This window comes from Falco peregrinus, chromosome 6 (genome assembly GCF_023634155.1).
Source record: "Falco peregrinus isolate bFalPer1 chromosome 6, bFalPer1.pri, whole genome shotgun sequence".
Lineage (NCBI taxonomy): Eukaryota > Metazoa > Chordata > Aves > Falconiformes > Falconidae > Falco > Falco peregrinus.
Window position 1 is genome coordinate 21003499 of NC_073726.1, and position 12671 is coordinate 21016169.

The 12671-nt window shown below is 41.5% G+C and overlaps 1 protein-coding gene across 1 annotated transcript in view; it reads left to right on the forward strand.

Annotated features, from left to right (window-relative positions):
- The window catches only part of GOLGB1 (golgin B1), a 51777-nt gene that overhangs the window by 22555 nt on the left and 16551 nt on the right, over positions 1-12671 (forward strand). Inside the window, exons 12-15 of the mRNA XM_027795354.2 lie at positions 2898-2971; positions 5054-5135; positions 5808-5875; positions 6705-11731. Coding sequence (XP_027651155.2) covers positions 2898-2971; positions 5054-5135; positions 5808-5875; positions 6705-11731 — 5251 coding nt within the window. The remainder of the gene's footprint in view (positions 1-2897; positions 2972-5053; positions 5136-5807; positions 5876-6704; positions 11732-12671) is intronic.

The window sequence follows — 12671 nt, forward strand, 5'->3', positions numbered from 1 at the left end:
ACACAGATGGCGCAGAGTATCTTAGCGCTACCTGTGTGCACTGTCACTAAATCATGAACCTCATTGAGTGACAGTCCCACATATTCCTTGTTCAGCCTTTTACTACTAATGTAGAGGTAGAAGCTGTTCTTGTTGCCCGTGACATCCCTTGCAAGTCTCGAACGCCAGTCATTTTTGCATATTGTAACACAGTCCTTAAATGTTTCTGAATTCCTTTGCAGCGTGTCCCTGGTTTTATCTCCTATATAATACTACTTCGCCTCAGAGCTCTGCCATGAGTTTCTTGTTTACTCAAGCCAGTCTCCTGATAGGCTTGTTTTCCTAAGTGTCAAGATGGACTGTTGTTGTGCTTGGAGACTGCTGTGTTTACAAACCTGCCAGCCCTCCTGAGCTTCTTTGTCCTTCAGAGCTGTCTGCTGTAGGATCCCACCTACAAGTTCCCCCAGTAAGGTGAAGTCTGGTCTCCTGAAGTCTATGATCTGTGCCTCTGTTACTCTCATTCCTCACTCCCCTCAGAATCTTGAACTCCTCTATTTCATGGTCACAACAGCCAAGGCTGCCAGTGATTATCATATATCCAGCCAATTATTCCCTGTTTGTGAACAGCTGCTCTAACTCTTGGTTAACCCATCCAGTACCTGTATCAAGAATTTCTCCCTGACTCCCTCCAGCAATCTCAGATTGCCCACGTTGTACCTGTATCAAGAATTTCTCCCTGACTCCCTCCAGCAATCTCAGATTGCCCACGTTGTACCTGTATCAAGAATTTCTCCCTGACTCCCTCCAGCAATCTCAGATTGCCCACGTTGTACCTGTATCAAGAATTTCTCCCTGACTCCCTCCAGCAATCTCAGATTGCCCACGTTGTACCTGTATCAAGAATTTCTCCCTGACTCCCTCCAGCGATCTCAGATTGCCCACGTTGTGGTGTGTTACTCTTCCAGCAGATGTCAGGAACATTAAGGTCCCACAGAAGATTCGGGATCTGTCACACAGAGACTTCCTCAAACTGTTTAAAGACAGACGTTTACTGGCAAGTAGCCAGTGTGGAAATGAACACATTCTCTGTCTCCCCAGGTAGTGAGAAGACTGACACGGTGACTGTTGATATCAAATGCAAATGGAAGCTTTCTTCCTGGGGTAGTTAATCAGGAAAGCTAAATAACTATTAGTACTTTCAAAAATAACTATTAGTACGTTCAAAGGGGTTTTTTTTTCTGGGTTTGGCACAGGACATATTTTTGCCTGTCTTATGCTTTGGAGTATGAAAATGTCTTGAGTACCTCCTGAGTACTGTAGAATGGTTGAGGTTGGAAAGGACCCAGAGCCAGTTGCCCAGGACTGTGTCCAGACAGCTTAAGAGGGAGACTCTGCAACCTCCCTGGGCAACGTGTCACCCTCATGGCCCAAAAAGTGTTTCCTGATGTTCAGAGGGAACCTCCTGTGTTTCACACTGTGCCCATTGCCTCTAGCACTGAGCACCACTGAAAAGAGCCTGGTTCCATCTTCTTTGCACTCTTCCTTCAGAGATTTATACTCATTGATGAAATTCCCTCCTGAGCGTCCTCTCCGCAAGGCTGAAGAGTCCCAGCCCTCTCAGCCTCACAGGGGGATGCTCATGTCCCTTCATCATCTTTGTGGCTCTTTGTTGGACTCTCTCCAGTATGTCTGTGTCTCTCCTGTACTCAGGAGCCCAGAACTGGACATAGTACTCCAGGTGTGGCCTCACAAGTGCTGAGTAGAGACAAAGGAATACTTTGCCTAATGCAGCCCAGGATGCTATTAGCCGCCTTTGTAGCAAGGGAGTGTGGCTGGCTCCCACGGCTTGGTGTCAGCCAGGACCCCCAGGGCCTTTTCTGCAAAGCTGCTTTCCAGCTGGGTGGTCCCCAGCATAAACTGGTGTTGTGGGGTTGTTCCTCCCCAGGTGGAGAGCTTTGCACTTCTCCTTGTTGAACTTCACGAGGCTCCTGTCAGCCCATTTCTGCAGCCTGTCCGGATCCCTCTGCGTGGCAGCACAACCCTCTGGTGTACCAGCAACTTCTTCCAGGTTTGTGTCGTCTGCAAGCTTGCTGAGGGCGCAGTCCGCCCCATCACCCAGATCATTAATGAAGATGTTGAGCAGGATCGGACCCAGTGCTGACCCCAGGGGTACACTGCTAAGTTACTGGCCTCCAGCCAAGCCTTCATGTTGCTGATCACCACCCTCTTGGCTGGCCATTGAGCCAGTTTTCAATCCACCTCACTGCTGTTCGTGCAGCCCATACATCGACAGCTTCTCCATGAGGCTGTTACGGGAGACGGTGCCAAAAGCCTTACGGAAGGCCTTGATGATATCCACTGCTCTTCCCTCATCTACCACGCCAGTCATTTCATCATATACAGTGACATATCTATGATAAATGGTGTTTATATGCCAGGTTACAGACATATACGTGTAAAAAAAAAAAATAATTCTTGAGTCAAACAGTAGTTGAGTTCTTGTACCAATCTTGACTTGGACCATGGCCCTTGAGTGTTTTATTCTTCTCTAATTTTAACAATTTCTCATCTCATTTTTATCCAAGTTAAATCTGAAAATTTTGCTATAATAATTCTTTCTTTCCCCTCCTCTATAAAAATGTTTCTAAAATCTTGAAACTCTATCAGCTGTCCTTTAATTTTAGTCTGTATTATAATAATTTTTCTTTTCTAAAAGGCGCTTAAAGTATGTTGTTTCGGTGGTTTGTCTCTTAAAAAAAATAAACACATTATCCAATGGCAGTGTTATATATCTCCACTACATAAGTTTTTACTAAGACCCATGTGTCCTGTTCTCTAAAGCTCCTCGAAGAATATCCTGTTACTCTCTAAAGTAGATTTTTAATCTTCACGGAAATTGTTTGTTTTGAATGTTTCAGAAATACCACACTTGCAAGTTGTTCTCCAGGAGCCTCTGCAGAAAGCTGTGATGGTCACAGAATATGCAAAGCAGGTAATGATTAAGCAGCTGAAATAAGCTAAAACTAAAACAGGTCAAGGACTGGCCTTAAAACAGCTAAGCTGTGATGGCCTTTGTTTTAACAATCCTCTTTGGAAGGTTATTATTAACTGGATTAATGATGAAAGACAGAAAGAGCTTCCAAATACTGCTTGTACTATGTTCTTATCAGACTGTATTTCCCTTTGCTGGCTGCTTGGAATTCTTGTGTCCTTCATCCACCCAACCCATATTTGTGCTTTTTTTCTGTCTCTTGTGACTTAGTTTTTCATCAAAACCATAGGCTAAACGGGGGGAAGCTTCAGTAAATATACGTCATAGGATGCCTTTCAAACCAGCCCTATCCATTCCCACTGCCTTAATGGGGGTCTGGCAGACTAACTGGAGGAAGCGGAGTTATTTTTGCTAAGTGAGGGAGACAAGTAGACTCTGTCCTTGTAGTCTTGCACTGTGAACAGCGGCAGGTACACTTGCAGTCAGTCTGTCGGTGAGAAGAGTGCAGGATTAGATACCTGCTGCTTTGCTTTATACTCAGTCAGCAAGGTGATGGAGATTACTACCTCTGTATATCTGTACTAAGAATTTGTTGTAGAGTTTTTTGTTGGCTTAGAGCAACGTCTGGGCTCTTTCCAGACTGCTCCACTTTGTTCCAGCCTGCTATGTTTTATCTAACATATTCCTCTCCAACAGAGAGAGTTTATAGTATATGTATATTACTGTGAAGTATTAGGGCAAAAGTTAACATTTTGGACTTATGTTGGAACTGGAGAAGGCATTTTGAGTCAATTCATTTTGCTTGACTTCAGACCCTTACATTCCAACTGCCTGTAGTCAGGGTGTAAGCTAGAGGATCAATGAGTTTGTACGCACACACATGCACACCATCTTTTCAAGGGCAAATATAAACCTTTGAGCTATTTTCTAGAGCCCCTTTATAGTCAGTGGAGATAGGTTCTTTAGCATACGATTCAGACCGAGGTGAATGTTTAACATGGGTCAATGCATGCCGTACGTTCCATTTCAGTGCTTGTAGCACGCAAAGGCAAGGTGCTCTTGGGACTGGAGATTTCCTTATGATTCTGTGCCCTCTTAGTGCCCTGTACCTACATTCTAGGTAGTTACAGCAAAAGTTAGTTCTGAACGCTTCATTTTTTTTTTTCAGTCTTTCAATTGTTGGGTTGGGGTTTTTTTACTTGTTTTTTTGAGGGTGGGAGGGAGTAACTTTTTTTTTTTTAGACACTTAGTTCTGACATGTAGTCTCTTTGTATTCTAGTTCAAACCTTTTCCCATGGAAACAGTACTAGCCGTGCCAATTCTTTGTTGTGGTGAAAGACAATGTGTTGGGAACTAGCCAGAAATACTGCCATTCGTTTTAGGTGGATGTTAAGTGGATTTCTCAGAATGAAGGAATTAGTAGATGAAGTTTTAGTTCTTGTAGTTCAACAGCAAACTAACCAATTTCCTGGGCTTTATTCAGCATCTTTGTGTGGGCAAAAAGAGTTGGTGTGTGTGAAATAGCAAAATCTCTCTTTCTAGTGTGCTCTGTGTTCTTCAACACTCAGGTTCTGTCCTGTCTGACAGAAGCAGGAGACATAGAGCAGTGTGGGGTGGGTCTTTCTCTGTGGAGGAGCCTACTGTAACTTTCCTGGGAAGACTGTAGGTTCTTTATCTGCGGTAGTATCTCATTACTATCTGGAGTAGTGAGGCATACAGTGACAAACACATGACTCCTCACCTTCTCTGCTTGGGTGGTTCAATGAAAGGCTATGGATCTATAGTTTGACCCTTTGAAGCAGTGAAGATAGAAGAGGAAGCATCTCAATATGCGAAGTTGTTAGAATCATTGCATTCATTAATGCCTTAATCTGCTGAGACAGGTCTTAGTCTCTTGCTTAATATAAATTATTTAAAAAAAAGTAGATTTGTTTTGATTTTCATTAGACATCAGAGTTGCATCTAAAGTTGGGACTGGTGCTTTTTACTTAAGGGTTGACAGAGCAGCAGGCAGCTAAGATAGCTGTGTTCTAATGCAAAGATCATGGATCAAAACTTCAGTATTTTTTCTTCAACCAACAGAGTAAGTGTGTTGGACCTGAGGTGGAATTGCAGATTCTCGAAGCTCCAGCCTCTTACGTAGACTGCTCTTCTACTTCTACAGGTGAGGACACAGAATAAGGCACAAGACAAGAAAATTGTGGACGTTTGAGAAGTTTCAGGGACAAAGCAAAGCTGATTTGGAAAGAAGAGCTTTGAGGTCAGAATCTAAAGTTGTACAGGAGATAGAAAAGATGCACATGAGGTAGAAGAGAACATTCTAATGTGGGATGGATAGGATATATCTGAAGAGAAGAAAGAAGTGGTTCCTAAGATGAGAGAGAAGGGTTTGAAGGAGAGCGTGTTTGTAGATGCAGAGGCCGATGTGTAAGACCCATAAGAGAATTAACATAAATTGAAGAATTGGGTTTCTCTCTGCAAGCTACTAAATTTCTTTTTGTGCCTGGAATTACCACCCCCACCCTTTTAAAAAAAAAAAAAAAAAGGAAGAAAAAAAACACACAAAAAGCCAACAACCCAAAACAAAACAACCCATCACCTAGTTCAGTCTCTTTGCCTCTTCATTCTTCTGTAGAGGTCAGTTGTAGTGTAGACTTAGGTGATGCCAGCATGCAGCAAACGCAGGAGGTTTTGCATTTATAGGTTCAAACTTTTTTCTTTTCCTTGCCTTGGAAACTAGAGAAACTACAGTCCCATATATTTTCTCTCCATTTACCTACTGACTTTACATGCAACTTGTTATGCTGATGGTGACAAGTGTACCTTTTATCACTAGGTGTGTCAGGAGAGCTGGTGAATTCTGAAGTGCAAAAGCCTTTTGATGACACTTTGGTGCTCCTTGAGGTACAAATTTAGTCTAGAACTTTTTTCCTCTCAGTATTGTATGCATCTGTGGATATGAAAACTTTAATTTAGTTTAAAAGCCCCAAAGGCTTTTTTTAACATCCTGTAATGTAAAGTCGTTGATACAACACTGCAACATGCTTTAAGTGACAGCTCTCCTTTAATGGTTCCTCATAAAATGTTTCTGCTCTCCAAACTGCTGGACAGCCTTTACAACACAAGATGTTGACTTATTCGTGGGCTGCTGATCCATGCTTTCTGGGAATAATTTGTGACTGCTTGTCTTCTGTAATCTGTTTTTGGGGGTGGGAGGCAAGCTTAGGACAGTTATTTGGAAAAAGCCAAGCACTTTGTCTGGTGCTTTCACTTTGGAGATGGACACAGACTAGAATATGGGCTTATGCACTGTTTCTTTGCCATGTTAAATGGACAGATAGAATACAGGACAAAACCTCATTTGGAGACTATGGATAGGATGCCAGGAAAATGTGTCTGGGTAAGTACACTGGAGAGCTAGTGAGAATCATAGGAGAACTGAAACACTTTGGAATCGTGCTATCTTGTAATCAAGAGAGAATGGGAAACAAAGGAATAGGAAGTTACATTTATGGTCTAATCCTGAAGCCAGAATCTTTGGTGCTGCAACTTCAGAAACTGAAATGAACAGAAATTACATGAGTCATCCTCCTGTTATTAGTGAGGCTATTTATTGCAAGAGTCAGCTCAAGAAAGGGTATCCTTAAACTACAAAACGTGAAAAGCAGATACTTCCGAAAGTCACCCTTTCACAGGATTCAAAGGAAAATTGAAACCTTTTATTTTCTTTTAGGCAAAACCAGATGGCTTTCCCAATGGAAGCAAGCAGTTTACTGAAGAAAGTTGTCCACCTGGAATTCTGGAATATCTTGCTGCAGAGAAACAGAAAGAGCTGTCAGTTTTGCTGCTGGAACTGAAAGAAGCCCAAGAAGAAATAAATTTTCTGAAAAGGCAGCTCAAGGGCCCAAATGGCCAAGATTCTACAGGTAACCAGAGCAGAGAAGCAGCTAACCAGCTAGAAGATAACTCCCAGATACGGTTTCTTGAAAGGGAAGAGCAAAAGGCTTCAGATACCCAAAATGAGTTGGCCAGTAGCTCATTACTGAGCAAAACAGAAGTGCAGCAAGTTGGTGTATTTCAGGAAAACAGAATCAGTCTTCAAGAAGTGCCACAGGGAAGCACTGTCCCCTGCAGAGGCGAGATGGAAGCAATGCGAGAAGTCTCCTCAGCAGACCCAGACCCTGGCACCTCTCAATCTCAAGAACTGATAAACTTACAAAACCAAATTACAGAACTGCAGATAATTCTGCAGAAATCAGAAGAATCCTATAAAAAGGATTTAGGAGAAAAAGGTGAAGAAATAAACAGGCTAAACCAGCTGACTGAGGAATACAGAAAAAAAATTGAGGATTATGATAGTGCATTTTGTGTTTTGACTGACGAACGAGATCAGCTTCTGTGCCAAATGAAGGAACTCTCTACCGTAACAGAACTGAAAGAGCAAGTAAAGCAACTTGAGGAAAATCTAGCTTTTTCAGAAAAGCAGAGGCTGTCAGACAGTGAAAGCAGTCTTCTGAGAGAACAAATCCAAAGTCTTAAAAATGAATTTAAATCTAAGGAGATAAAAATTGAAGCTTTGCAAAAAGACTTGGATGAGGCACAACTTCAGCTTTCTGACCAAGACATGCAACTAAAAGATCTGAGAAGCCAGATTGAGAAGAAGGAATGTCAAGTACTTGATCTAGAACAACTTTTGAGGAAGAATACAGCTGAGATAGAAGAGCTTTCCCAAAACTTAGTCTCAAAGGGATGTGAAGCAGCAAGCCTAGAACAGCTTGTTGCTGAACGCACCAGGTCTATAGAGAGCCTGCAACAAACCTTGCAGGAGAAAGACCAACAGATGAGAGAGATCAGTGTCAGCATGTCTGAGAAAATGGTCCTGCTGAATGAAGAGAAATTTTCTCTAGGAAATGAGCTGAAGAGTCTTAAAGAGCAAACAAGTATATTATTAAAAGCCCAGGAAGAAAAAGACCAAAACATAGAAGCAAAAGATATATATCTAAAATGTGAGGCATCTGAGCAGCAGTATGAGACAGAGGCAGCATGTAAAGAAAATGAGGTGTTAGTAAATAAAATTGAACTTCTGAAAAAAGAAAATGAGCAAGTAAAACGGAAGCTGCAAGCAGCACTCGTTAACAGGAAAGAGCTTCTGAAGAAGGTTAGTAAATTGGAGAATGAGTTAATGCAATTAAGAGAACACGAATCAGAAACCTCAGTGACTCAAGAAGCTGAAGGGGAAGAAAATATGACAAATGTGATAAGCAGAGAAGTGAATCTTGAAAGCCAGCCTAGTGAGGATTATCTAATTCAGCTGCTTTCTGAAAAGGAGTCTGAGTTGCAGAGCATCCGGAAGGACCTGCTGGATAAAGAGACTACTGAAGCACAATTGCAGGCAGTGATCAAGGAAATGAGGCAAAGCTTGCAAGGCAAGACAAACGTTGTTTCAATTAAAGATGAAATCATGGAGAGTCAGACAATTGCTGACAAAGTAACAGAAACCAATAAAAGCCCAAAAGATTATGAAGAGAATGAAAAAAATAGTTCAGCAGCTACAAATCTTGAAGAAAACCAAAAGTCTGCTCTGAAAGAGAGGATTTCAGCTCTTGAACAAGAAAAAGAGCAACTTCAAAAAAAACTTCAGGAGGCCTTGGTATCTCGTAAAGACACTATAAAAAAGGCTCAAGAAAAAGACAGGCATCACAGAGAACAGCTGAAACAGCAGAAAGATGATTACAATATCCTACAAGAACAATTTGATAAGCAAAGCAAAGAGAAGGAAAGCATCCAAGCTCAGCTCAGACAACTCCAAGAACAGAAAGAATTGACAGAGGGTGTTCTTGGGAATCAGGGTGGGTTGGATTCTTCATGCACAGAAGGAGAAAATACAACAAATAAACTCTTCCAAGTTGCAGATGTTTCTGGGGAAGAGTTTAAGAAAAAACTTGAAAAATTGCAGATGGAGAAGGAGGAACTGGAACATAACGTTAGCTATATGCAAAGTGAACTTGCTTGCAAATCAGAATTAGTCTTTCATTTGCAAGAACACATAGCACAGTTGTTTCTGGAGATAGAAGGGCTGAAGAGAACCTCTGACCAAGCTGAAGCTAAGGCAGCAAGTCTTCAGACAGAACTGGAGGAGAATCTAGCAAAAATTTCTAGAGAGGGCTGTCTGGAAGACCTGAAAACACTTATGCATCAAAAGGATGAAGAAGTGGAATTTCTTAACTTGCAGTTAAAGGAGAAGAGTGAAGCTCTCAATAATGTGCAGGCACAGCTGCTGGAAAAAGAGGATTCAGTCAGGAGACTATGTAGTCAGTTGGAAACTCAAGCTCAGGTTCATGAGGAACAAAGCAAGAGACTGCAAACAGAGTTGCTTGAAATTCAGGAGAAGCAAGATGATGGTGCAGAAGCAGCTAAACAGAAGAATCAAATGCAGAGAAAGTTGCAAGCTGCACTTATCTCTAGAAAAGAGGCACTAAAGGAGAGCAAATCTCTAAAAGAGGAGCTAGCTAGTGCTAAAACTACTATTGAAAATCTTTCCATCAAGGTGACAAATATGGAAAACGAAATATGTGGCCATGTTAAAGAAGCAGATACTTTAACAGAAAAGTTAGCAGGCCTCACTGAAGAGCGAGAAAAACTTATTGCAGAAGTTGATAAAGTACTTACAGAAAATCAGAATCTTGATGGATGCTGTAAAAACCTGACATTTTCTCTAGACAGAGTTACTCTGGAGAAGGAGAAGCTGGAGAAGGAGGTGGAATCCTTGAAATGCTTTCAAGCTGCCGAGAGTTCTGAGTGGCACGAGAAATACAGGGACCTCCAGAAAGAATATGAAACTCTCCTGCAGTCCTATGAGAATGTGAGTAATGAGACTGAGCGGATTCAGCGTGTTTTGGAAACTGTTAGACAGGAAAAGCAGGAAGTTTTCATTAAGCTGAAAAGTGTTGAAGCAAAAAAAGAGGAAACAGATAAGCAGCTACAAGAAGCTGGACAGGAAATTGATGGAATGAAGGAGAAAATGAGGAAATTTGCAAAATCAAAGCAACAAAAGATCCTGGAACTAGAGGAGGAGAATGAGAAGCTTAGAGCAGAGGTGCGTTTTACAGATGGAGAGCTACACAGGACTGGAGATGTCTTTACAAATACTAGCCTGAAAGAAGATCTGGAAAGCTCTAGGAGAGATTACCAGTCTCTCTCTACAGAGCTTGAGAGAGTAATGGCTGAAAAGGCATCTCTGAATCAAGAGATCACAGACTTAAAGCGTCATTTGCAGTTAACAGAATCTAAGCTGGAGGAAAGCAGAGAACTGGTAGACAAGTACGTTGCTGAGAAGGCAACAGGGGTAGAAACAAATCGGGCAGTTGCCACACCACCACCAATGGAGAGGACTGAAAATCGAGTAGACGTAAGTTTTAGACCAGAGTCTTCTACTGCAGAGCTGGAACAAAAAGCACTTGAAGGTAGTAGCCCTTGTGAAGATCTTGGTACCTACATACAGCAGATAGCTCAGCTCACAGAGCGAATCACAGAACTAGAAGATAATAGGAAGGCTTCAGAGCAACAGCTGAGTGATATCCACGTGCGTGTTGAGACTTTAGCAGGTGAGAAAACTGCTTTAGAGATGCAAATGGAAGAGAAGGTCCATGAATTGAATGCTCTTCAGGACACAGTAGCAAAGATGGAACAAACAGTCCAAATAACCAAAGATGACCTCATCAGGATGACAGAACTGAAGGACAAGCTAGAGGCTGAGAAGGATGATTTGGAAGAAAGGCTCATGAATCAGCTGGCAGAACTTAATGGAACTATTGGGAACTATCAGCAAGATGCAACAGACTTCCAGATCAAAAATGAGCAATTGAAATCTGAGCTTCAGAGTTTGCAGAGAATGATGCATGAACTGGAGGAGGAGAAATGTCAGATGGCAAAGGAGAAAAGTAAAGCAAGTTCAGAAAAGGAATATGTAGAAAAGCTAAAATGCAGTTGGAGGGGAGACAATGGCACACATGTAAAGGAGCTTCAGGAACTGCTGAAACAGAAACAGCAGGAGATTAAGCAACTGCAGAAGGACTGTATTAAAAGCCAGGAAAAGAACAGTAGTTTAGAAAGAACTGTTAAAGCTCTGGAATTTCTGCAGAATGAGTCTCAGAAAGAGGTAGAAGCAACCAAAGAGACTTTAGCAAAAGCAGTTGAAGACACCAAGAAAGCCCAAACAGAACTTGCTCTCTGCCGAGTAGTATTGGATGACACCCAGAGTGAGGCAGCAAGGGTTCTAGCAGAGAGTGTCAAAGTGAAAGAAGAGCTGCAGGCAAACAAAGAGAATATTAAAATTCAAATGAAGAAAAAGGATGAGGACTTTGAGAGAAGACTGGAACAGGAAAAAGACAAGCACTCAAAGGAAATTAAGAACATGGAAGAAAAGCTGGCAGCTTTGCAGAGGGAGAAAGACTATACAGAAGCAACTGTTGGCGATCTTCAAGACTCCTTGAAGGCAAAAGATCAAGAAGCCAAGCAATTGCAAGGCAGCCTAAACAAAACACTAGCCCAGCTTGCAGCCTTCACCAGGAGCATGTCATCCCTTCAGGATGACAGGGATAGAGTGATAGATGAATCAAAAACATGGGAGAAGAAATTCACTGAAAGTATTCAAAAGAAAGAGGAAGAAATACGTTCAAAAGAGGAAACCTGTGTTGTGCTAAAGGACCAGATTAAGCAGATGACCATACGTGTGGAAGAACTTCAGACTCATATATCCAGGTAAAGGTGATAATGACTCGGCTGGTATTCTTGTATTTCCTTTTGACAAGGCAGCAGCCAGAGGTGAGGTAGGATTCCCCTTTGCACTATACCAGAAAGAAAGAATTTTGAGTACATAAATATGCTAAATATGACATGTGATTGGAAAAACTAATGAATGCCTATGATGGAGAGCAGAATTAGTCTTCCTAATAAACTCGTAAACAGGCTTATCTCCTGGATTGCTTGTGTTTGGATAGAAAAGAGGTTTGGAGTTATGTTGTAGGGAGTTACTATGTATTTATTGACTGCACCAAGTATACAAGGAGATTAACACTGTGTAATGTTCCTTTTTCTCATTATTAGGGCACCTGTGTTAAATCTGTTCTCTGTAACAAGCAGTAGTCATCAGAGGACTATCTAGAATCTTTATTAATCTGAAATTTGGAATAGATTAAACTTGGCAGGTCAAGAGAGCATTGGGATAGATAATTCCAGTTGAATCCCAATAGATTTTGAGGGAAAGGTGGAGCTATGGAAATGTACCAAAACTTAGCTCTGGGAATTTCCAGAATTCAAAGCCAAACTGTTCTTACATGAGTAAAATTGTTCTATAAAGTTTGTGATCAAAATGCTATTTCTTTGCATGCTGGAACATTAAATGAGCATCAAGCATATGAGAACAGTGATTTCATTGAGAGTGTGTGTCTGCGTGATGCTTGCTTGCTTGTTTGGGGGTTTTTTGTTAGCCACAGTGCATGAAAGAAGTATTTTAATGAAAAGGAGGTGATAACACTCAATGTTTAACCTTCCTCCATTTTTTTTCAATATCAACATAAACGTTTCCCTCAATGGACAACTTTTAAAAAATATTTCCCTAGCACCACTCCCTTCAGACAGTAGCGCAGTCAGAACTTTAAAAGATGCCTGGAATTTTAAATTGAGGGAAAACTAATCATCT